This window comes from Phyllostomus hastatus, unplaced genomic scaffold (assembly GCF_019186645.2).
Source record: "Phyllostomus hastatus isolate PE091 unplaced genomic scaffold, TTU_PhHast_1.1 phas_contig_1529, whole genome shotgun sequence".
In the NCBI taxonomy this organism is placed as follows: Eukaryota; Metazoa; Chordata; class Mammalia; order Chiroptera; family Phyllostomidae; genus Phyllostomus; species Phyllostomus hastatus.
The window spans coordinates 90,182-111,615 of record NW_025333626.1 but is presented as its reverse complement, the minus strand read 5'-3'; the positions used below and the strand labels follow the sequence as shown (position 1 = coordinate 111,615).

The 21,434-nt window shown below is 52.3% G+C and overlaps 1 protein-coding gene and 1 non-coding gene across 2 annotated transcripts; both read left to right on the top strand.

The window, feature by feature from the left end:
• The first annotated feature begins 9,132 nt into the window (after positions 1-9,132).
• Positions 9,133-16,541, top strand: LOC123813599 (melanoma-associated antigen D4-like). The gene is given in 14 exon segments (XM_045830675.1): positions 9,133-9,183; positions 10,067-10,327; positions 10,600-11,184; positions 11,186-11,431; positions 11,963-12,166; positions 12,260-12,323; positions 12,555-12,634; positions 13,011-13,102; positions 13,701-13,780; positions 13,869-13,911; positions 14,321-14,383; positions 15,259-15,373; positions 15,715-16,145; positions 16,336-16,541. Coding segments are annotated over 13 exon segments (2,223 nt in total). The 5' UTR covers positions 9,133-9,183; positions 10,067-10,117; the 3' UTR covers positions 16,346-16,541.
• LOC123813603 lies at positions 14,858-14,989 on the top strand. Its single transcript, XR_006784786.1, has one exon. It is a non-coding gene; the product is annotated as a small nucleolar RNA SNORA11 (small nucleolar RNA).
• Positions 16,542-21,434: the final 4,893 nt, after the last annotated feature.

Here is a 21,434-nt window from a genome sequence, read left to right as displayed (position 1 = left end):
GGGAGGGGGGGTGTTTTTTCCTTCCCGCCAGGTTCCCCTTCCCACCCCCGGCCTCTGACTGCAGGCGCGACCTCACACCCTGTGGTGCAGTTCAACCCACCCAATCATCTACCCTCAGTACCTCCCACTTTTACAGCTCTGCCCTTCACCTTTCCCCCTAAGCTCCTCCAGTGCGCTCTGGAATCCACTATGCGCCGGTTCCCCCAGCGTGATCCCTAGGTCACAAGTACAGAGGTCTCCAGCAACAAGGGAAATGCAAACAGAGGATGCCGGTTCCCTTTGCGTTCCCCTCCACTGGGGCCACCTCTGTGGCCTCCAGGCACCCTGGGAACATCTGCTTCCTCAATCACTCTTTATGCAGCTTGTGCATCACAGCCAGATCTTGGCTGCGGCTTGTCTTCCTCTCACAGCTGCCCTGGGAGGTCGATGTCAGCATCCCCATTCTACAAGTCAGGAAGCTGAGGCACAGACACACTGCATGGACTAATGACACGAGGCCACAGAGCCAGTGAACAGAAAATGTAGAATTTGGGCTCCATGTTTGCCTAGTGCTGGCCAGGGGACTGAGGCATCCTCTCCTCTTCAGTTTCAGCGACAGCTCCCCACCCACCTCCCCTGCCCTGTCAACATCTGTCCCAAACAAGCAAGCTTTGCATTGTCTGAGACCTAAGCTCATGCTCATGCTCTGCACCTGGAAGGACACAGGTAGAGGCCCGCCAGCCCCGCCTCTGCCTACTCTATGTGGATCCATCCAGGTGTGGGAATTGCTGGTTGGGGTTCACTCTCCGCTCTGACTTTCAGGCCTCTTTGCAGAGAGTGGCACACACATGCTGCCCCCTTAGGTCCTCCTGGTGCCCACTGGAGCAGCCTGGACAATCGGGCACTTGTGTGTCTGAGCCATGGCAAGCCCTGATTCAGAGTAAATGTTTGTCCTGGTTCCTTCCAGGGATGGGGCCTGGGGCAGCTGTGGTCTTGTGGGAAGAAGCTGGGCCGGGCTTCAGAATTCCAGGGATGGAGTGCTGGGCCAGTCTGTTGCTCGCTAGCTGTGTGAGCCTGCTCAGGTCGCTGAGCATCTCTGAACCCAGTTTCTCAATATGCAGAATGGGAAACACAAGGAGCACTTACTCAGGTCCTAACCAAGGACACACATGCCTCTGGACTTCCAGAATGACCGGTGAGACAGCTTTGGAGGCAGGAAATGCTATGTTCTCATCTCAAATTATGTACTTTTTACACAAACCATACTGGACTTTTATTTATTTATTTTAAAAAAGATTTTATTTATTTATTTTTAGAGAGAGGGGAAGGGAGGAAGAAAGAGAGGAAAACATCACTTTGTGGTTGCTTCTCTCGCACACCCCCACTGGAGGCCTGACCCACAACCCAAGCATGTGCCCTGACTGGGAATCGAACCGGCGACCCTTTGGTTCACAGGCTGGCACTCATTCCACTGAGCCACACCAGGCAGGGCCATATTGGACTTTTACATTCATTTTTTATATCAGCCTCTCCAGGACTCCTGTGTACGAATCAGAAGCTATTGCTAGGACCACAGCTTTTACTCTCCAGTGACCAATATCAATCCTGCCTGGCTGAATGGCTTTCCTCTGCTGTTGCATAGCAACCTCCCTGGTCAGCTGCTTCTGTCTCTTCAGCCCTTCCTGGGTAATACGTTTCTGCAGAAGGTGAGCAGACCCTAGAAAAGAAAGCCTTGACAAACTGCTATATGCTAGTAGAAAATGCTATGTTCCCATCTCAAACTGACCTGTGCTTTTTACCAAACACCATGCTGGACTTTTATATCCGCTTTTTCTTTCCATTTTCTTTTTAATTTTTTTCTTTCTTTTTTATTTTAAGTATATTTTATTGATTATGCTATTACAGTTGTCCCATTTTTTTCCTCCCCTTTATCCCCTTCCGCCCTGCACCCCCCCTCCCACCAGCATCCCTCCCCGCATAGTTCATGTCCATGGGTCGTACATATAAGTTCATTGGCTTCTCCATTTCCTATACTATTCTTAACCTCCCTCTGTCTATTTTGTACCTACCATTTATGCTTCTTATTCCCTGTACCTTTTCCCCCCATTCTCCCCCTCCCCCCCTCCCCCACTGATGACCCTCCATGTGATCTCCATTTCTGTGATTCTGTTTCTGCTCCAGTTGTTTGCTTAGTTTGTTTTTTAGACTTCTTTTTCTTAGATAAGTCCCTTTAACATTTCATATAATAAGGGTTTGGTGATGAGGAACTCCTTTAACTTGACCTCATCTGGGAAGCACTTTATCTGCCCTTCCATTCTAAATGATAGCTTGGCTGGGTAGAGTAATCTTGGGTGTAGGTCCTTGCCTTTCATGACCTGGAATACTTCTTTCCAGCCCCTTCTTGCCTGCAAGGTTTTTTTTTGAGAAATCAGTTGCTAGTCTTATGGGAACTCCTTTGTAGGTACCTGTCTCCTTTTCTTGTGCTGCTTTTAAGCGTCTCTCCTTCTCTTTAATCTTGGGTAATGTAATTATGACGTGCCTTGGTGTGTGCTTCCTTGGGTCTAACTTCTTTGGGACTCTCTGAGCTTCCTGGACTTCCTGGAAGTCTGTTTCCTTTGCTAGACTAGGGAAGTTTTCCTTTATTATTTTTTCAAATAAGTTCTCAATTTCTTGCTCTTCCTCTTCTCATTCTGGCACCCCGATGATGCAGATGTTGGAATGTATAAAGTTGCCCTGGAGGCTCCTAAGCCTCTCCTCATTTATTTTTTTTGAATTCTTGTTTCTTCATTCTGTTCTGGTTGCATGCTTATTGCTTCCTTCTGCTCTTCAGAACCTTCACTTCTTCCTCTATTTTTTCAATCATGCTCAACCATTTCTGCGAGCATCCTGATTACCAGTGTTTTGAACGCTGCCTCTGATAGGTCGGCTATCTCTTCATCACTTAACTATTTTTCTTGAGTTTTGACCTGTTCTTTCTTTTGGGCCATATTTCTTTGTCTCCGGGCACCTGTTAAGTTGTAAGGGGCGGCGCTTTAGGTACTACCCAGGACAGAGCAACCGAAGTCACTGCATTGTGGCGCTCTATGTGGGGGAGGGGTCAGAGAGGAAACAATGCTGCTTGCTCCGCTCCGCTGGCTTTCGGTCACTTCTCCCGCTACCCACCAGCACATTGGGCCTTTCTGGTGCTGATTCCTGGGTGGGTGGGTTTGTGTACATCCTAGGACCCCGTGAGCCCCTCCAACAAACTTTCCTATGAGGTTGGGAGTTTCTCCTGCCACCAGGTTTTTACAGCCAGAGGTTTCGAGGCTTTACTTTCCTGCGCTGGAACCCTGGGCTGCATGGTCTGTCTGGCTCCCCCATTGTGTGCAGATAAGCCTGGTTCCTCCCGCCAAATATGGGACCACCAGCCACGGCCTCACCCGCCCAGTCATCCAGCTGCCACCTTGCTGCTCATCCTCTCCACCCCAGCTGCCCATCTCCACCCCCTCCTATCAGTCTGGATGAATGTTTCTTCTTTAACTCCTTGGTTGTCGGACATCCACACAGTTCGATTTTCTGGCAGTTCTGGTTGTGTTTTGTGTGTGTGTGTTTTTTTAATTTGTTGTCATCCTTCTTTTGGTTGTGGGAAGAGGCAAAGTGCATCTACCTATGCCTCCATCCCAGATGGAAATCTCAAACTATTTTTTCTTTCTTTTTGTTGAGATATAAATGACATATTACATTATACCAGTTTCAGATGTACGACATAATGATGCGATTGTTTCTACATATTGCAAAATGAGCACCACGGTAAGTCTAGTTCACATCCATCACCACACATAATTACAATTTTTTTCTCATGTTGCCAACTTTTATAGCAGTCTGGTTCTGTATCAGCCTCTCTATATGCTATATGCTTACATAGCATATATGCTAATAACTGCAAAATCTACATCCCAAGTTTGAACTTCACCTTTAAGATCCAGATCCACATATGTACTCTCCTACATGACATCTCCACTTGGACATCTGAAAGGTTCCTCATAGAAAGTCTGTCTAGAACTGGTATTACCCACCCCTCCCACACACTTACCCACCCCATCCCTCTTGTTTTTATAACTCCCATCTTCACAATATGAGTAAATGGCACCATTATCCACACAAATACTCGCTCCAGGAAACAAAAGTCATCTACCACCACTGTTTCTTTCTCATGCACTGCACTCAGGTGGGATACCTCTTCAGCTCTCCAGAGCTACCTGTCTGTACAGCTTTCTCCCATCTGTCACTCTCAGCAAATTCTAATCACATGGCCTTCTGGAATTCTCAGCTCTGTGTCCTTCACTCAGATTGTCCATTGGACTCTGTTTATGTTCAGCCTCCCTGTGCTGCAGCCTGTAAACACTATCCAGGCAAGAAGTTGGGGGAACTGGGCTATCTGAAGGCTCTACCTTGTTAGTCTCCCTACGCTAGGCTTATCTACTGATACCTGTTTGGCCCATGATGCCATGACATAAAGCTTTATGTCATGGCATCATGGGCCAAACAGGACAGTGATAACCTAGAGAAGGGAAACTAACAAGGTGAGCCTTCAGATAGCCCAGTTCCCCCAACTTCTTGCCTGGATAGTGTTTACAGGCTGCAGCACAGGGAGGCTGAACATAAACAGAGTCCAATGGACAATCTGAGTGAAGGACACAGAGCTGAGAATTCCAGAAGGCCATGTGATTAGAATTTGCTGAGAGTGACAGATGGGAGAAAGCTGTACAGACAGGTAGCTCTGGAGAGCTGAAGAGGTATCCCACCTGAGTGCAGTGCATGAGAAAGAAACAGTGGTGGTAGATGACTTTTGTTTCCTGGAGCGAGTATTTGTGTGGATAATGGTGCCATTTACTCATATTGTGAAGATGGGAGTTATAAAAACAAGAGGGATGGGGTGGGTAAGTGTGTGGGAGGGGTGGGTAATACCAGTTCTAGACAGACTTTCTATGAGGAACCTTTCAGATGTCCAAGTGGAGATGTCATGTAGGAGAGTACATATGTGGATCTGGATCTTAAAGGTGAAGTTCAAACTTGGGATGTAGATTTTGCAGTTATTAGCATATATGCTATGTAAGCATATAGCATATAGAGAGGCTGATACAGAACCAGACTGCTATAAAAGTTGGCAACATGAGAAAAAAATTGTAATTATGTGTGGTGATGGATGTGAACTAGACTTACCGTGGTGCTCATTTTGCAATATGTAGAAACAATCGCATCATTATGTCGTACATCTGAAACTGGTATAATGTAATATGTCATTTATATCTCAACAAAAAAGAAAGAAAAAATAGTTTGAGATTTCCATCTGGGATGGAGGCATAGGTAGATGCACTTTGCCTCTTCCCACAACCAAAAGAAGGATGACAACAAATTAAAAAAACACACACACACAAAACACAACCAGAACTGCCAGAAAATCGAACTGTGTGGATGTCCGACAACCAAGGAGTTAAAGAAGAAACATTCATCCAGACTGATAGGAGGGGTGGAGATGGGCAGCTGGGGTGGAGAGGATGAGCAGCAAGGTGGCAGCTGGATGACTGGGCGGGTGAGGCCGTGGCTGGTGGTCCCATATTTGGCGGGAGGAACCAGGCTTATCTGCACACAATGGGGGAGCCAGACAGACCATGCAGCCCAGGGTTCCAGCGCAGGAAAGTAAAGCCTCGAAACCTCTGGCTGTAAAAACCTGGTGGCAGGAGAAACTCCCAACCTCATAGGAAAGTTTGTTGGAGGGGCTCACGGGGTCCTAGGATGTACACAAACCCACCCACCCAGGAATCAGCACCAGAAAGGCCCAATGTGCTGGTGGGTAGCGGGAGAAGTGACCGAAAGCCAGCGGAGCGGAGCAAGCAGCATTGTTTCCTCTCTGACCCCTCCCCCACATAGAGCGCCACAATGCAGTGACTTCGGTTGCTCTGTCCTGGGTAGTACCTAAAGCGCCGCCCCTTACAACTTAACAGGTGCCCGGAGACAAAGAAATATGGCCCAAAAGAAAGAACAGGTCAAAACTCAAGAAAAAATAGTTAAGTGATGAAGAGATAGCCGACCTATCAGAGGCAGCGTTCAAAACACTGGTAATCAGGATGCTCGCAGAAATGGTTGAGCATGATTGAAAAAAATAGAGGAAGAAGTGAAGGTTCTGAAGAGCAGAAGGAAGCAATAAGCATGCAACCAGAACAGAATGAAGAAACAAGAATTCAAAAAAAATAAATGAGGAGAGGCTTAGGAGCCTCCAGGGCAACTTTATACATTCCAACATCTGCATCATCGGGGTGCCAGAATGAGAAGAGGAAGAGCAAGAAATTGAGAACTTATTTGAAAAAATAATAAAGGAAAACTTCCCTAGTCTAGCAAAGGAAACAGACTTCCAGGAAGTCCAGGAAGCTCAGAGAGTCCCAAAGAAGTTAGACCCAAGGAAGCACACACCAAGGCACGTCATAATTACATTACCCAAGATTAAAGAGAAGGAGAGACGCTTAAAAGCAGCACAAGAAAAGGAGACAGGTACCTACAAAGGAGTTCCCATAAGACTAGCAACTGATTTCTCAAAAAAAAACCTTGCAGGCAAGAAGGGGCTGGAAAGAAGTATTCCAGGTCATGAAAGGCAAGGACCTACACCCAAGATTACTCTACCCAGCCAAGCTATCATTTAGAATGGAAGGGCAGATAAAGTGCTTCCCAGATGAGGTCAAGTTAAAGGAGTTCCTCATCACCAAACCCTTATTATATGAAATGTTAAAGGGACTTATCTAAGAAAAAGAAGTCTAAAAAACAAACTAAGCAAACAACTGGAGCAGAAACAGAATCACAGAAATGGAGATCACATGGAGGGTCATCAGTGGGGAGGGGGAGGGGGAGAATGGGGGAAAAGGTACAGGGAATAAGAAGCATAAATGGTAGGTACAAAATAGACAGAGGGAGGTTAAGAATAGTATAGGAAATGGAGAAGCCAATGAACTTATATGTACGACCCATGGACATGAACTATGCGGGGAGGGATGCTGGTGGGAGGGGGGTGCAGGGCGGAAGGGGATAAAGGGGAGGAAAAAATGGGACAACTGTAATAGCATAATCAATAAAATATACTTAAAATAAAAAGAAAGAAAAAATTAAAAAGAAAATGGAAAGAAAAGCGGATATAAAAGTCCAGCATGGTGTTTGGTAAAAAGCACAGGTCAGTTTGAGATGGGAACATAGCATTTTCTACTAGCATATAGCAGTTTGTCAAGGCTTTCTTTTCTAGGGTCTGCTCACCTTCTGCAGAAACGTATTACCCAGGAAGGGCTGAAGAGACAGAAGCAGCTGACCAGGGAGGTTGCTATGCAACAGCAGAGGAAAGCCATTCAGCCAGGCAGGATTGATATTGGTCACTGGAGAGTAAAAGCTGTGGTCCTAGCAATAGCTTCTGATTCGTACACAGGAGTCCTGGAGAGGCTGATATAAAAAATGAATGTAAAAGTCCAATATGGCCCTGCCTGGTGTGGCTCAGTGGAATGAGTGCCAGCCTGTGAACCAAAGGGTCGCCGGTTCGATTCCCAGTCAGGGCACATGCTTGGGTTGTGGGTCAGGCCTCCAGTGGGGGTGTGCGAGAGAAGCAACCACAAAGTGATGTTTTCCTCTCTTTCTTCCTCCCTTCCCCTCTCTAAAAAAATAAATAAATAAAATCTTTTTTTAAAAATAAATAAATAAAAGTCCAGTATGGTTTGTGTAAAAAGTACATAATTTGAGATGAGAACATAGCATTTCCTGCCTCCAAAGCTGTCTCACCGGTCATTCTGGAAGTCCAGAGGCATGTGTGTCCTTGGTTAGGACCTGAGTAAGTGCTCCTTGTGTTTCCCATTCTGCATATTGAGAAACTGGGTTCAGAGATGCTCAGCGACCTGAGCAGGCTCACACAGCTAGCGAGCAACAGACTGGCCCAGCACTCCATCCCTGGAATTCTGAAGCCCGGCCCAGCTTCTTCCCACAAGACCACAGCTGCCCCAGGCCCCATCCCTGGAAGGAACCAGGACAAACATTTACTCTGAATCAGGGCTTGCCATGGCTCAGACACACAAGTGCCCGATTGTCCAGGCTGCTCCAGTGGGCACCAGGAGGACCTAAGGGGCAGCATGTGTGTGCCACTCTCTGCAAAGAGGCCTGAAAGTCAGAGCGGAGAGTGAACCCCAACCAGCAATTCCCACACCTGGATGGATCCACATAGAGTAGGCAGAGGCGGGGCTGGCGGGCCTCTACCTGTGTCCTTCCAGGTGCAGAGCATGAGCATGAGCTTAGGTCTCAGACAATGCAAAGCTTGCTTGTTTGGGACAGATGTTGACAGGGCAGGGGAGGTGGGTGGGGAGCTGTCGCTGAAACTGAAGAGGAGAGGATGCCTCAGTCCCCTGGCCAGCACTAGGCAAACATGGAGCCCAAATTCTACATTTTCTGTTCACTGGCTCTGTGGCCTCGTGTCATTAGTCCATGCAGTGTGTCTGTGCCTCAGCTTCCTGACTTGTAGAATGGGGATGCTGACATCGACCTCCCAGGGCAGCTGTGAGAGGAAGACAAGCCGCAGCCAAGATCTGGCTGTGATGCACAAGCTGCATAAAGAGTGATTGAGGAAGCAGATGTTCCCAGGGTGCCTGGAGGCCACAGAGGTGGCCCCAGTGGAGGGGAACGCAAAGGGAACCGGCATCCTCTGTTTGCATTTCCCTTGTTGCTGGAGACCTCTGTACTTGTGACCTAGGGATCACGCTGGGGGAACCGGCGCATAGTGGATTCCAGAGCGCACTGGAGGAGCTTAGGGGAAAGGTGAAGGGCAGAGCTGTAAAAGTGGGAGGTACTGAGGGTAGATGATTGGGTGGGTTGAACTGCACCACAGGGTGTGAGGTCGCGCCTGCAGTCAGAGGCCGGGGTGGGAAGGGGAACCTGGCGGGAAGGAAAAAACACCCCCCTCCCCCGCCCCATCTCGCCCGCCCACCCGGGGAATCGCCTGCGCGCTGGGGACCTGGTGGACCGGGCTTTTGTTGGGAAAGCGGCGGGCTGGAGGGGTCAGCGCATGCGCAGGCTGCTAGCCGCGGGGTGGGGGTGTGCGGAGAAAAGGGGCGGGGTGGTAGGAGCTGCTGTGCTGGCAGCAGTAGGCGAGGCGCGGCTGCGGGGTTCCCGGTGCTGAGGACCGACGCCATTGGAGCCCCAGGGAAGGTAAGGATCCAGCCTTGGACAGGACCGGGAGAGGGCGAGTGGAACCCGGTACACTGCGCCACCCCTTCCCGCACAACGCACCCCACCTCCCTGCAACGCTCCCCCCACCCGGGAGCTGAACAAAGCCCAAGCACTCAAAACCCGAACCCCGTTAGACCCGTGGTCCAGATAGGAGTCCCCTCTGCCCCGCCGCCAGACCCAGGCTCCCGGATCCTAACTGCTTTCACAGACCCGTGTGCTCTGGGCTGACCTGCCTTAGACACAGGCCCCCATCCCCGCCCAGCCACTCCTAGATCACTCCCACCCAGCTGACCACTTTGCCTCCTTCCTGGAGTTGCAATCCTGGGTTTTGACACCTCCAGCGCTCCAAATGGAGCCTCACCTAGTCCAAGGCCCCCACCCCATCTACCCCTAGCGCTCGCGTGTGAGCCCAGCCTGACCGGAAAGCCCCCCACCCACCCGGACCTCGCCAAAGGGTCCCTGGGATTCAGTTTCCCAGAGCTTTTCGCGGTCCCCATGTGTCTGAGCCCTCACATTTCATCTTCTCACCCTTTATCTTGGCTCCCTGCTCCAGCCCTTAAATTCAGGCCCTTTGTTTCTCCTTCTCTCCCTGCATCCATCCCCTTTGGGGCTCTTCAGACCCAAGCCCACCAGTCCACCCCTCCATTCAAATCGAGCCACTGGGATGGGGAGCCTGCCCCCACCTTTCAGTGTGGCGATCTCCTCCGACCTCTTCTACCCTTCTCTTCCGGTAGAAGATTCTGTCTCTGACACAATCTACCCCAACAGACTTCACTCCCAACCCCTACTGCCTAGTAAGGGGCTGGCTGATGGGTGCTCCCCCGAGAGATCATGCCTCCATTGGATTTCCCTCCTCCCCCAGAGGCCTCATCCTTCCTCTCAGGCTGAGCTCTCTTCTTCTTGGGACACCAGCATGGCTGAGGGGAGCTTCCGCATGGAATCCGAAAGCTACAATGCTGAAGACATGGATGAGGGTAGTGATGAAGTTGGGGAGGAAGAGATGATTGAAGGAAATGAGTATGAAGAATTTGGTGCTTTCGGAGGCTATGGCACCTTCACCAGCTTTGACATTCGTCTCCTCAGAGCCTTTGGGAGCTTGGGTCCAGGCCTTCACATCTTGGCGGTGAGGCCCCTTCTCGGCCACCTGCTGGCCCTGCCAAAACTGGGAGGGGAGGGGAGGTTTTATGCAGAGGGGAGGGCTGATGGGGAAGGACTACTTAGCCACTCCAAATCAAACCTTCCCTTTCCTGCTGGGAGAAAGAGGGTCGTTCGAGGAGGGTGTTGGGGGTGGTAGGGGCTGGATGGCTGCCTGGAGGGGGCTGTCCAGCACAAGGAAGCATGATGAGAGTGTGTAAAGTTGTCTGCCTTCCTTTATCCTTCTGTCTGGCCTTGCAGAATGAACCCTGGGAACTGGAAAACCCTATGCTGGCCCAGACTCTGGTGGAGGCATTTCAGCTGGATCCAGAAACACTTGCCAATGAGGCGGAGGCTCGGGCTGCCAATGTAGCCCGAGCTGCCGCCTCCAACCGCGCTGCTCGGGCTGCTGCTGCTGCTGCTCGGGCCATCTACAATCAGGTGGTCACTAGCCACCCGCTGGCCACAGAGCAGGCCTCGAGAGACAATACCCAACCCATGGCATATGCGGCCGAGGCTCAGGAAGCCACCCCTGAGACAACCCTTGCTTCTCCCCACAGCTCCCAGATGCCAGTCAACAGTGACATGGCTGCCTCTGGGGCTCCAGCAACCTCCTCACAGCCCCAGCCAGCCTCCCAGGCCCAGGAGGCTGCTACTGAGGGTCCCAGTACTGCCTGTGCTTCCTCTCAGGCTCCATGTGCCAGTGAGGTGGATGCCACCCAGCTCAAGACAGTCTTTCTGGGTCAGAATGATGTCTTTGATTTCACCCAGCCGGCTGGTGTCAGTGGCATAGCCTTCCCACACCCCAGGAGGCCCACTCCGGCCCAAGATGTGGCCAGAGAGGGCCCCCAGTGCTGCCTCCTGGGTGCCTCAGACAGCATCCGCTGGGGAGGGGGCAGCCACTCGGCCCAAAACGACCAAGTCTGGGAAGGCTCTCGCTAAGACTCGGTGGGTGGAGCCTCAGAATGTTGTGGCAGCAGCTGCTGCCAAGGCCAAGATGGCCACGAGCGCCCCTGAGCCTGAGAGTGCAGCTGCTACTGCTCAGAACAGTGCTGAGCCCTGGGCCAGGATGGGAGGCAAGAGGACAAAGAAGGTGAGACCTCCCTGCCTTCTCCAACCCCCCTTGTTCTTCTCCTCTCCCCTCCCCTCCCCTCCCCTCCCCTCCCTCCCCTCCCCTCCCCTCCCCTCCCCTCCCCTCCCCTCCCCTCCCCTCCCTCCCCTCCTCTGCACTCCTCTCCTCTCTTCCCCCTGCCCTCCCCTTCTCTCCCCTCCCCTCCCCTCCCCTCCTCTCCTCTCTTCCCCTGCCCTCCCCTTCTCTCCCCTCCCCTTCCCTCCCCTCCTGTCTCTTCCCTTCCCTTCTCTTTCCCTCCCCTCTTCTCTCAGCTTGTCCAAGTTTCTACAACACAAGTGTGCTAGCATGTTCTTACTCCATGTAGTCACTACCCTCCGGCCTGGAGGGAGAAGAGATTGGCTCAGTGCTTGGCACTTAGTAAGCCCTCTGCACATGTCATCTGCTGTTCCTACTACTCTTATTTCCAAGTACCTGCTCTGGTGAAGATGTTGCCAGGGGCTTGGGCACAGTAAGCTTGGTAGTGTTGAGTCTCTCCTCTCCCCAATGCTATAGTCTAAGCACCTGGATGATGAGTATGAAAGCAGTGAGGAAGAGAGAGAGCCTCCTGCTGTCCCACCGACCTGGAGAACATCGCAGCCCCCATTGACAGTGAGGGCTCAGATGGCCCCTCGGCCCCCGATGGCCCTGAGATCCCAGGTACCCTCGAGGCATGTACTGTGCTTGCCACCCCGCAACGTGACCCTTCTGCAAGAGAGGGTAAGGAGTCCGCCCTTCCCCCCTCTCCCTCCTTCTCCTCCCTTGCTGGCCAGTTTTTTGAGCTCACCCATACCTTCGCCTCCCCTTCTCCAGGCAAATAAGTTGGTGAAATATCTGATGATTAAGGACTACAAGAAGATCCCCATCAAGCGCTCAGGTGGACAACTGTGCCCCATCCTTGAGCTCTGCCTCCCCCCTCCCCCAATCCTCCTCAGTGGGCCCCACCCCCATCAGATACCCCCAACTGTCAGGCCTTGCCTGATGGCTCCAAGCGCACAGTACACCACGGGGTCCTGACTGTGCTTCCCCCTGCAGCAGGGCTGACCGAGGGACTGCAACTCTGGCCCCTGCTCAGCCTAGGCGCTTTCCCACCTCTCTCCTCCTGCAGACATGCTGAAGGACGTCATCCGAGAATACGACGAACACTTCCCAGAGATCATTGAACGAGCAACATACACCTTGGAAAAGGTGGGTGCGGGGATGGGGGGGCAGCTCTCTGGAATGTGAGCGGCAGGGAAGCCTTGCACCCTGCAGCCTTTGGAGGCCCAGTGTCAATACTGCCTGCTCTGGAAGCTTTGCCTAGCTTCTCCACCTGGGAGCTCCCACTGCATACGTCCTCTCCCTTGTGCTCTGGGAGGTCTCTGGTCTCCTGAAGTGGGTCCCGTTGCCTTGGCCAGTGGCAGAACTCCCAGAGGCCAGTTCCTCTGCGTCCTCTCTTGTTCTGTCGTCCCCCGTGACATTGGGTTCCCTGCCTAGGAAATGTTCTGGCAGGTAATGGAGTGACTACCTGCAGGACATTCGGCCTGGACTTTTGACCCTGCAGTCTTGTTTTCTCCCCGTGTAGAAGTTCGGGATCCACCTGAAGGAGATCGACAAGGAAGAACATCTGTACATTCTTGTCTGCACACAGGATTCTTCAGCTCGCCTCCTGGGAAAGTGAGAAAGGGCAGGAGGGTCGTGGCCTTCCCAGGTGGTGCCTCCCCCTCCTCTCAGAGAAGAGGGAAAACAGGGCCGGAGGGCCTCAGCACAGTGCCCACCTACCGTTGTCAAGTGATTACCAGATGGGCCAGGCCTTGCAGCGATGGGGATTCCACCCCTGCCCACCCACGCCCCTCCTTCCAAGAAAGCAGGCTTCTCGTTGCTTTCCTCTTCCTGCTAAGTGCCTGGCCCTGGCTGGGCAGAGTGGTTGGTCCTGGGGGAGCTTTCTGTCCAGTGTACGCCCCATGGGCAAAGGGCGGGGAAGATGTGGATGAGCCTCTGGACACACCTTTGGCAAGCGTTTGCTCCTGCTGCCCAATCCTGTCCTTGGCAGAATCTTGGGAGGGGGTGTTAGCATCCACACCTGATGGATGAAGTGATGTAATTGCAAGCGGAGGAAGAATGAGTTGTCTGGATCAGGTAGCAAGCCATGCGCAGAGTGGGAAGAATTGCCCTGTAGCGAGTGGAGCGATCTGGGAGAAGCTAGTTGGGTGAGCTGACTGTAGTCTCTTGGGCAAATGACTGCTGGACAGGATCCCCCTTTCCACACTTTTAGGACCAAGGACACTCCCAGGCTGAGTCTTCTCTTAGTGATTCTGGGAGTCATCTTCATGAATGGCAACCGTGCCAGCGAGGGTGAGTGGCTGGGCCTGCAGGTGGGGGGTTGCCTCCACCCCCGTCTCACCTTCGTGTTTCAAATTCTTGTACCTCATCTCCCTGGCAGCTGTCCTCTGGGAGGCACTACGCAAGATGGGACTGCGCCCTGGGTATGACTGGGCTCTCTGGGCTCCCAGTGCCCCTCAGCGTTGTCCTGGGGCACAGGAGGCCCCAGGATTGCAACAACCTGATGGTCTGGTGCAGGGGAGTGGGCGTCCTGGACTAGGCAGAGCGCAAAGGGCCTCACCAGGGTGCATGGCAAAATGGTCCTGAACTCTCAGCCCCCTCTCTGCTCCATGTCCCCTCTCTGTCCCCAGAGGAGATGTAAGAGAAACCATCAGAATTCGGGGCTCCATCAAACCCCTATGTCAGCCATTGCTGTCGGACCTCTGCTGCATGCCCAGGCCTCATGGGGCTGCCCCATGGGCCAGGAAGTTCTCAATCCTGGTAGCGAGTGCTCCTGCCCATACCCGGGCACTGCCACCGGCTCTAGTCATGGACTCCTTTCCTTGCCCTCAGGGTGAGGCACCCATTCCTTGGCGATCTGAGGAAGCTCATTACAGACGACTTTGTGAAGCAGAAGTAAGTCTCACACTCATGCCTTCCTTGTGCTGGTCTGGCTGAGGAAGCCATTTCCCCATCCTAGGTCTTAACACTGGAGGGATGGAGTCTCTGGGGTGAGTGTGGGTCGGGGTATGTGAGTGCCAGGGGGATTAGAATGCCAGGGCATTCTTGGGGAAAGGGGGCACACGTTGATTGAGAACATGGTGTGGGGTATGTTACTACCACCACACCATCCAAGCACCTGCCCTGCAGGCTATAGGAGAATATCCCCTGCTTTGCATCCCAGGAACCTAGGGCTCCAGTGTGGAAGTGTGAGCTTGGCCCTTGCTGGCGAGGGGCCCACTCAGGCCTGGAGCCTGGCCCTCCTGACTCACAGGGTCAGGCGCGTACCTGGAGTACACTGCTCTTGGTGGACCGTTTCTTCTCTTCACAGTCCCTTTCCGTGGTGGGCTGTCCCAGGGCTCAGCCGGGCCACGGACAAGACGCTGTGGTGGGGTGTGCTCAGAGGAGGGGGCCTGAAGCAGTGGCCCCACGGTTTACAACACACCTGACAGGAATCCAGGGGTCATTGTGACAAGGGGCACAAGCCTGTGGCCTTACTGTGGACAAACATACCCTACCTGTGCCCCTTCCCCCGCCCCCACCCACACACCTCCCTGTGGCTGTTCTGGGCAGGAACAGACAGCCCAGGGTTTTGAAGGCCTCAGTACTGCAGGCAGAAACCCTGGGAGTGAGCTTGGGAGTGGGGCACCGGCCAGAGGGTCAGGACAGTCCTCCTGCAGGAGCTGAGCTGCTTGCTGCCTTGGGACTGGAAAGGGGCCCCCTGGGAGCCATTTAGCATGACAACAGGTCTGCCTGGCTGGAGGCAAAAGTTTCTTTTCCTCTCCCCTGAGGTACCTGGAATACAAGAAGATCCCCAACAGCAGCCCACCTGAGTACGAATTCCTCTGGGGACTGCGGGCCCGACATGAGACCAGCAAGATGAGGGTGCTGAGATTCATTGCCCAGGTAACAGAGAGCCCCTGCTGGGGGCTGGGGCCAGGGCCAGGGGCTGGCACTTCCCATACCTTGTCTGTTTCTCAGTCATGGGCTCCTTATGCCATTTGTGTGTCCAGTGCGGACACTGAGTCTCAGAAAGGTTCCTGGGTGACTGGCCCAAGTTCACAGATGCAATGTATGTGAGGGATGGGGCGAAACCCCAGGCCTGATCCAGAATGAGAGGAGCTCGGCTCCAGTGGTCTTTATTTTTATTGTGATCGTGCTCAGTGCACAGGAGGGTGTACAGTGGGAAGCAGGTGCTCGGTGAACATAGGGTAGCAGTTAGCATAGTTGCTGCTATTACATTGCAGTATCAGAACCGAGACCCCCGGGAATGGAGGGCCCATTTCCTGGAGGCTGTGGATGATGCTTTCAAGACGATGGATGTGGATATGGCTGAGGAACATGCCAGGGCCCAGATGAGGGCCCAGATGAACATCGGGGATGAAGCTCTGATTGGACGGTGGAGCTGGGACGACATACAGGTGGAGCTCCTGACCTGGGATGAGGATGGAGATTTTGGCGACGCCTGGGCCAGGATCCCCTTTGCTTTCTGGGCCAGATACCATCAGTACATTCTGAATAGCAACCGTGCCAATGGGAGAGCCACTTGGAGAGCTGGCATCAGCAGTGGCACCAATGGTGGGGCCAACACCAGCATCCTAGATGGCCCTAGCACCAGCTCCACCATCCGCACCAGAAATGCCGCCAGAACGAGTGCCAACTTCTTCTCTTGGATCCAGTAAGGTTCTCAGGCCATAAATGAGACCCTGGAGGGTGGGGCAGGAGAGGCTGTGAGAAGTCAGCAGAAGGCCTGGCATGGGGAAGGGGAAGCAGTGAGAGTGTGGACAGACCCCTCTTTTGTTCTTTATATCCCTCACTGTTTTATCTGTATTTCCGTTGGTTTTTGCTCCTGTGTCCTGTGTTTGCAGACAACGCTGACGAACTGCAGCAATCACTCATCCAGCCAGAGTGCCCCCTCAGACTCCGTGTTCACACAGCAGTCTAGGCCGCCTCTGCCTGCCCATCGGAGATGGCATGCAAGACGAAGCTCTCTGCGCCCTGCTGCTTTCATTGTGTGCTGTTGTCGTGCTGTTGTGTTTTTGGTATCAGTGTCACATTAAAGTTGCAAAATGAAGTGGGACGTTTCCTCCATTACCTATGCTCTGAGTGGCCCGTGGTCGGCTCTCTGGGATGGGGCCAGAGGGCTTGCCTCTACCAAAGAGGCAGGCAGGGTGCTGGGAGACGTGGAAGCACCTGTGAGTGTGGAGATCGAGAGTTTCGAGAGGGTTCGGTCCGCATGGTTTCCTGATTTCCTACGAGGTGCGGCACCAGTTAGATGCCCATGGAGGGGGGTGGGAAGCAAGGGAAGGGGTGGGGTGGAGGCTATGGGTTGGTGCCACTGTCCCTCCCACCAAAAGGCAGGATCCACAATCACCTACCAGGACACATCTCCCTGTCCCCACCTTTGGAGGTGCCGGCATCGAACTCTTCCATCATCATCCACACAAGCTCAGGACCTCATCCCTCGGATAGACCCATAGGGACAATGAGGTAGGCCTCCAGGTGACATCCTCTCCCCTCCAGCAGGCAGAAGGAGGATCATTGTTGCTGAGAGTAGATTTAATGAAATCAAAGCTGCTACAGACCTCAAAAGCCCATTGCCTGTGGCGGTGACCTAAGGCTTGCTTGGGGCTCGGGAGCCCTTCAATGGAAGCAGGCCCGTTCCAGTGCGGTCAAGGCCAGGCTTAGGTCCTGGTGCTTTCAAGGGCTGGGTGATGCCTGCGGAGGGTGTGGCTGGTTCTGCAATTTCTCCAGTGGACAACAGTGAGGGCAGAGACACAGAGGTCCCCTGGGAAGGGCTCAGTAGCGGGCAGGTTCAGTGTCCGGAGCTTCCTCAGGTGCCCCAGTAAATGTCTGCACGTAGGGAGGACAAGGCCCCAGGTTAAGAAGAGGGCCAGTGTAGTGAAAGGGCCCCTGCCCTCCCAACTGACCCTTTTCCCTGAGAAGAGGTTCCCCTCTCTTGGCCAGACCTGGATCCTGACCTAGACCCAGCTACATAATTTGCCAGGTGCAGTAGAAAATGCAGACATGGGCCCCTTGCTCACAAATTGTTAAGAATTCCAAGAGAACAACAGCAGAGTCTTGGATCACGAGTGGAGCCCTTGTGAGTGCAGGGTCTTGTGGGACCACATAGGTCTCACCCCCAGGAAACTGGCTCTGTCCGCACCCCCTGCTCCTTAAAGACAGGCTTCAGGTGGGATTCTGTCTTGTTGCCCAGTGCTGTCATTTCTGCCTCCCTGGCTGCTGGGTCCCTGTTTAGCCAAATGGACACTCCATGATTCCGAACGAGAGGAAGTCCCCTTAGGTTTCCAGGTGCGTGGCTCGAGATGGTGGCGTGAGGGGTGAAGGATGCCTGGGGCCCCGGCCCTGGTGTGATGAATGATACATGGCATTTCTGGCACCCTCGACCTGGGAAACTCCCGGGACCCTGTTGTGCACACAGTAGGCACATGCCTTTTCGTGGATGAATGTGGGGCCATCACAAAAGCCACAGGTGTGAGTTTGAGCACTGTGTGCAGAGGGCACTTCGGATATAGTGGCTCATCTGGAAAGCAGGAGAAGGCAGCCATGAGGGACAGGGTGCCGGGGAGGTCACCAAGTCCCCAGGCCTGCAGGTTTTCAGCATTCTCCCTTGTCCACACTCCTTCCCCATGGTCAGGCCCCCCAGGGGCCCACTGCCCTGCACCCTGCAGGGTGGTCAGGGAGGAAGAGAGCAGGGAGGAGGCCAGAGGGCCCTGGGGGAATGCAGCCAGACTGTGGGCCCCCCAGGACGATCAGGCTGGTCACCTTGGAGGTGGCCCACCTCCTCATCCACAGGGCAACCTGGACAACAAGGCAGGCCTCCCACCTCCGGCCAGCCCCTCACCAGCCCCGGGCCTTCCACAGGCTCCCTGGCCACAGAGGCCCACATCGCCTCTCCCCGAGCGTTCCCTGAGAACCCACTGTGCACCAGGCCCTCGGAGGAGGTGTGCGGGTACCCGGGCAGCTCCACAGCGTTTTCCCCCACCCGGGCCTGTGCCCTCTCACTCCTCTCGCTCTTGTTGACCCACCAGCATTCCTCAATTCACTTGTTTCCAGTTATTGACTATTATGCAAACAGTTTTGTGACTATTCCCTTGCCATTTCTTCCACGGGCCTACATGTTGTTACCGGACATCGCTGCGGGGAGGGGATGATCAGGCCCATTCCACGGATGAGGAAAGTGAGGCTCCGAGAGTCAAGACACTCGCCCTGAGGCACACAGCCAGGAAGAAGCAGCGCTGGGCCTGGCACCCAGAACCCTCTGAGTTCAGATATGTGCTCCACCCACTGCAGTCTGCCGCCGCTGCCCCGCGGGGCTCACGGTGTCTTGGGGGTGACGCCCCCACCTCTCAACACTCTCTCATGACACCCACCTGCCCACCCTCCCAAACTGCCCATACCACTCCCCATCTCCCTTCAGTGAGGCAGACCCCCATGGTTCACGGCTTCCCAGCCCTGAGGTTCCTCCTACCCAGGTTAGGGCCCTGCCAATGCCCTCCCAGCCCCCTGAGACATCCGTTTTGGCACTTTCCTGGGCATCCATTCTGCCCCTCCTCCTTGTCTTTGTCACCATCACCGTCAGGCCCTGGGCCCCACACTTTGATGCACTATCTCCTTCCCTCCTCACTGACACTCGATACTCTGTGGGAGTTACTGTCTCTTGTGGCGCACAGGACGCAACAGACTCACAGTAGGGAACCCATTTGCCTGAGGTCTCTGACCATACTCTGCCACCACCCCCACAAGTGGCCTGGCCCTTAGAGGTCCCACCTCTCACAGCATGGGATTGGACTAGGCTACTCTGAGGGGGCCCCAGGTCTGTGGTCCGGTGGGCCAGCATTCTTAGTCACGTCATGTCTCTGGGCCTCAGTTTCCTCACCTGGGTAATGAGGGTAGGAGCATGAGCTCAGCCTGCCTGGCTCAGCTCCCAGGGCAGCTGTGAGCAGCTTGTGTGGCCCACGCATGAAAGCAGGTAAGAGGTGGGTAAAGTAGTATGCAAACAGGATGCGCACCTGCTGAAAACGGGGAAATACTGAAGAAGTGAAGGAACACCCAAATAAATGGAGGAACACACCATGGTCATGGACTGGAATATTTAACATAATAACGATGTCAACTCTCCTGAAATTTATCTATGGGTTTAGTGTAATTCCAATAAAAATCCCAGCAGGATGTGTTCTAGATATAGACGAGCTGATTCTAACATGTATGTGGAAAATAATAGAAATGGCAATAGCCAAGACAACTGCAAAAACAATAAACGTGGAGGAATCACCTGACCTCGTTTGCAAACTTATAAAGCTACAGTAAATGAAAGTCAGTGTGACAATGGTGAAGGGATAAGCAAACAAGCAACTGCATCAGAGGAGGCGTTCCAGGACTAGTCTCAGCAAACGTGGCCAATTCTAGGCTCCAAAGCAATGCAACGAAGAGAGGGTTGCCCGTTCAACAACTGTGTGGAAGCAGCCAAATGGCCATCTGAATGTAAAGGGACCTTCCCATGTCACCCCCACAGATTCAATGAAAAAAATAAAGTAAAAGGACCTCACACCTTCTACTCGAACTCTAAAAATAAATCTTAGACATAACTCAATAACATAAAACTGTAAAATGTTTACAAGGAAACAACAGAAATTCTTTGACCTGGGGTTTGGCAAAGATGTTTTAAGCATGACACCAAAAAACCTTTTTTCCCTCTATGAAAGATACTGTTAAGGATTCGAAAAGACAGATCCCAAGGTGGGACAACGTATTTGCTAATTGCTTATCTGACAGAGGTCTTGTAACCAGAACATATAAAGAAGTGTTAAAACTCAACAATAAGAAAATTTCATATATAGAAATAAACACATGTTTATACATAGTTTTTATATATACACACATATGTATATATTAATATATTTACTCTATTGATATTTAATAATATCGACACACCATTACATATTTATTATATTATATTTATTAAAATTTAATGGTATTAGTGTACTCAATGTTTGATTTAATATATTAAATACATATTTACACACACACACACACACACACACACACACACACACACACATATATATATATAGTTGGCAATGGAGCACATGAATAGATGATGTTCAACCTCACTAACTCTCAGGCAAATGCAAATGAAAACTAAGGTGAGAGATCAGTATTCCTGTACTAAAAATTGCTAAAACAAAGAAAGGAAGGAGGGAAGAAAGGAAGGAAGGAAGGAGAAAGAGGGAAAGAGAGAGAGAGAAAGACAGAAAGAAAAGAAAGGAAGGAAGAAAGTAAGTGAGAGCAAGAGAGAAAAAGAAAGAAGGAAGAAAAGGAAGGGAAGGGAAGGGAAGGGAAGGGAAGGGAAGGGAAGGGAAGGAAGGAAGGGAGGAAGGGAGGAAGGGAGGAAGGAAGGAAGGAAGGAAGGAAGGAAGGAAGGAGGGAGAAAGGCAAAGAAGCCAAAAACCACCTGACAAGAGCAAATGATATTGAGGACAGATAGCATCTGGATTTACCACATGTTGCTGGAGGAAACGTAAAGTGGTACAGCCACTCTGGAAAACAGCTTGATTGCTTCTTGCCAACTTAAACATACACTTAGCAATGTGACCTAGCAACCACATGCCAAAAGATTTTCCCTAGAGGAGTTGAAACTTCAGTTCCTACAAATACCTGTACATGCTGTTTATAACAGCTCTATCCGTAATCACCAAAAACTTGAAGCAATCCAAATGCCCTTCAACAAGGTGTATTATTTCCGTACAGTTGTACAGAAATTCAGTAGTACAGAGAAATGGAAGATTGATACGATCAACAACTGGGATGATGCTCGCAATCGTTATGCTTAGTGATAGAAGCCAGTCTCAGAAGGTTATGTTGGCAATGGCTCCATTTATATGACTTTCTGGTGAGGACAGAGCAATCCAGACTGAGAACAGATCAGTGGTACCATGGTGAGGTG